Genomic DNA, 3,709 nt, shown 5'->3' on the forward strand with positions numbered 1-3,709 from the left:
ATATATATATATATATATATATATATATATATATATATTTACTAGCCTTATTGCATATGTCACTTTACCTATACCAATATCAAGGACTTCATACATACACAGAGTAAAAGAATAGTCTTGCACAGTGTTTTCCGTATTGTCACTATGAATGATTGAGGTATCTTCTATCTATCGCTTCACTTTTGCCACATTCAATATGGCTGCAATGTCGACGTACAAATCTGTGTTCAGTGAGGTGCCTAAATATATATGACTGTGTGTTTAAGCTTCTAAAATTGTGCTACTTGGTGATGGTTGTTGCCATCTTGGAATGTTGCAAAAACAGATGAATTCAAACTACTTTAATTGAGCAAAAATATTTTTTTAATATCCCAAGCAGACTTGAATACTTTTTCAAGAGTGTTGTGTCTACTTCAGTGTATGTAACAGCCCAGCGTTGTTTGAGATGTGATATGAGGTTTGTTTTTTTATTCTTCAGATCAGGAGTGCAACCCTAGTCTGCTCAGTATCTTCCAGCAGATTGCCTATCTCACACTCCCCCCTGTAGAACTAGAAAACCAGACTGCCGTGGTGATCATTGGCACAGAAGAACCGAATCTGTCATCCCCGTACCTGCAATGGTGGGACGCCCAGAGCATTGCTGGGCTCATTCTATTCGTCCTGTGTATTCTGTACTCAAGGTAAACTATCTAACCACCAGTTGGGTTATTTTTTGCTAACAATTTTTGGATTTTGAGTGTTTGTAAATGTAAACCTCAGTTTACTTAGCATAGGAAATGTTTCATTAAAACAATTTCATCATTATTTTGTAAACTGCAATTAGTAAAATTAAAGAAACGGCTTGCACATTTTAATCAGTTTCAGTGAAAGGTTTATAAACAAGAAATAACTTAAAAGGTTTAGGTTTAGGTTTAGGTTTAAACAGACTGTTTTCATGTCTAAATTTAAACTGATATCTTTTTTTGTGTTGAGAAATGACAGACGTGTACCCCTCAGAGTATGTGTTGTGAATGATTCTCAGCTACTACCACCTAAACTAGCAACAGCAGCAGTAAAATATATCCTGATGCATGCTCAATAATCCAGGTAGAAAAATCTAAAAAAGTTAAATCTGGTCCTCTGGACATTCAAAAAAACAAAACAAAGCAAATCAACAAAAAAATGTAGAAACGTTTCGTCTCTCATCCGAGAGACTTCCTCAGTCTGAGGAGCTGTGTTCAGCTCAGTCTCTTAAATAGCACCTTCTCAGGGTGGATCAACCAGTTTTGCTGCTGACAACCAAAACCAGCTGATCACATGCTCAAGAAGGACCATCAGCATAACAATGGATCATTAGCACACTGATGGCTGTTTACTGTTCACAGAGGGCTGAGTGATACTAGCAATCACAGCATTGTAAGAGGGGGACAGTTGAACCCGGAGGCCTCCACCCCTGTTTAATGATGGACGATTTCTTTTCACAAAGATGGCCTCCTTTACTCCTCTCTCAAACCATCGTTCCTCTCTGTCCAGGATGTGAACATCTTCATCCCTGAAAGAGTGACCTCTGACCTGGAGATAAGTGTAGACCGCAGAGTCCTGGCCTGATGATGTTGATCTTCTGTGCTGGGCCATCCTTTTGGCCAGTGGCTGTTTTGTTTCCCCGATGTAAGACTGATCACAGCCCTCCTGAACTGAACAGCATACACAACATTGCTCTGTTTGTGCCGGGGGACTGGATCTTTGGGATGAACTAGTCTTTGCCGTAATGTATTTTGGGGTTTAAAAGCCACTGGGACGTTATAATTAGAAAATAAACGTCTCAGTTTCTCTGATACTCCCTCAACATATGGAATGACCACTGGTCTGGGTCTGGGTTCCTCCTTTTCACCTGATGGCTGACTGGAGTCCTGTTTGGGTTTCTTCTTTCAGGAAGGCCCAGTTAGGATATCCACATTGCTCTAGAGCCTGTCTTGTGTGGGATTTCTCCTTCTGCCTGGCTCCTGAGTTAGTGGGGACGCTGTCTGCTCTTTGGTACAGAGTCCTGATGACTCCTAACTTGTGCTCCAAAGGGTGATGAGAGTCAAACTGCAAATACTGGTCTGTGTGTGTGGGTTTGCGGTACACCTCAGTTTGCAAATGTCCTCTATCAGAGACTGAGACTTCACAGTCCAAGAAAGCCAACCTGCCATTTTTTACATCTTCTTTTGTGAACTTGATGTATTTATCCACAGAGTTGATGTGGTCAGTAAAATGTTGGACTTCCTGAGATTTGATTTTAACCCAGGTGTCGTCAACATACCTGAACCAATGACTTGGTGGTGTCCCTGAAAAGGACGTCAAGGCTCTCTTTTCTACCTCCTCCATGTACAGGTTGGCAACAATAGGAGAAACTGGAGACCCCATAGCACACCCATGTTTCTGCCTATAATATTGCTCCCCATATGTGAAGTAGGTTGACTGCAGGCACAGTTTCAAGAGTTGACACAGTTGTTCTGTAGAAAGTGTGGTCCTGCTGCTCAGAGTGGTGTCTGATTTTAATTTTAAACTGACCACCTCTACTGCATCATCAACAGGAATGCACGCAAAGAGTGATGTGACATCAAAAGAGACCATTGTTTCATCAGTCTCCATGATGACCTCCCACACAACCATAAAGTCCATGGTGTTCTGTATGTGGTGTTCTGAGCTGCCAACTAAAGGGATGAGTACAGACGCCAGATATTTGGAAACATTGTAAGTGACAGAGTTAATCATGCTAACGATTGGTCTTAAAGGTACACCTTGTTTGTGGATTTTAGGTAAACCATACAGACTAGGTGTGGCCTCCCCTGGGTACAGTCTGTGGTACAGAAAACGGTCAATAGCCTTGTCCTGCTCCAAAATTTTCAGGCAATCTATCAATTTCTTCTTGTAACCACTTCCTGGATCTCTTTTCAGAGGTTCATAAGTGTTTACGTCACTAAGGAGTGTCATAACTTTCTCATGATAGTCTTTCTGGTTCAAAATCACTGTGCACCTTCCTTTGTCTGCTGGGAGAATGATGATGTTTTTGTCCTTGTTAAGAGTGGTGAGTGCGTCCCTCTCCTCTCTACTGATGTTGGAAGGTGGTGGTTTGGCATTGCTGAGGCAGGCTGAAACTTTGATCCTGAGCTGTTCTGCTTCAGCCTCTTTAATTTTGTTGTTGCGGATGGCTGACTCAGTGGCTGTGATCATCTCCACCAGAGGAATTCTACTTGGTGCAACCGCAAAGTTCTTATTATAGGCAGAATATTAGAATTAGAATTAGAATTAGAATAGGCATATATTATAGGCAGAAACATGGGTGTGCTATGGGGTCTCCAGTTTCTCCTATTGTTGCCAACCTGTACATGGAGGAGGTAGAAAAGAGAGCCTTGACGTCCTTTTCAGGGACACCACCAAGTCATTGGTTCAGGTATGTTGACGACACCTGGGTTGAAATTAAATCTCAGGAATTCCAACATTTTACTGACCACATTAACTCTGTGGATAAATACATCAAGTTCACACGAGAAGATGAAAAAAATGGCAAGTTGGCTTTCTTGGACTGTGAGGTCTCAGTCTCTGATAGAGGACATTTGCAAACTGAGGTGTACCGCAAACCCACCCACACAGACCAGTATTTGCAGTTTGACTCCCATCACCCTTTGGAGCACAAGTTAGGAGTCATCAGGACTCTGTACCACAGAGCAGACAGCGTCCCCACTAG

General features: G+C 42.0%; 1 protein-coding gene across 1 annotated transcript in view; it reads left to right on the forward strand.

Annotated features, from left to right (window-relative positions):
- The window catches only part of LOC119412089 (serine incorporator 1-like), a 125,204-nt gene that overhangs the window by 99,549 nt on the left and 21,946 nt on the right, over positions 1-3,709 (forward strand). The window contains exon 5 of the mRNA XM_037679065.1: positions 479-680. Within this exon, the coding sequence (XP_037534993.1) occupies positions 479-680 (202 nt within the window). The remainder of the gene's footprint in view (positions 1-478; positions 681-3,709) is intronic.

The sequence above is a fragment of the Nematolebias whitei genome, chromosome 7, assembly GCF_014905685.2.
Source record: "Nematolebias whitei isolate Nwh7 chromosome 7, NemWhi1, whole genome shotgun sequence".
NCBI classification, from domain to species: domain Eukaryota; kingdom Metazoa; phylum Chordata; class Actinopteri; order Cyprinodontiformes; family Rivulidae; genus Nematolebias; species Nematolebias whitei.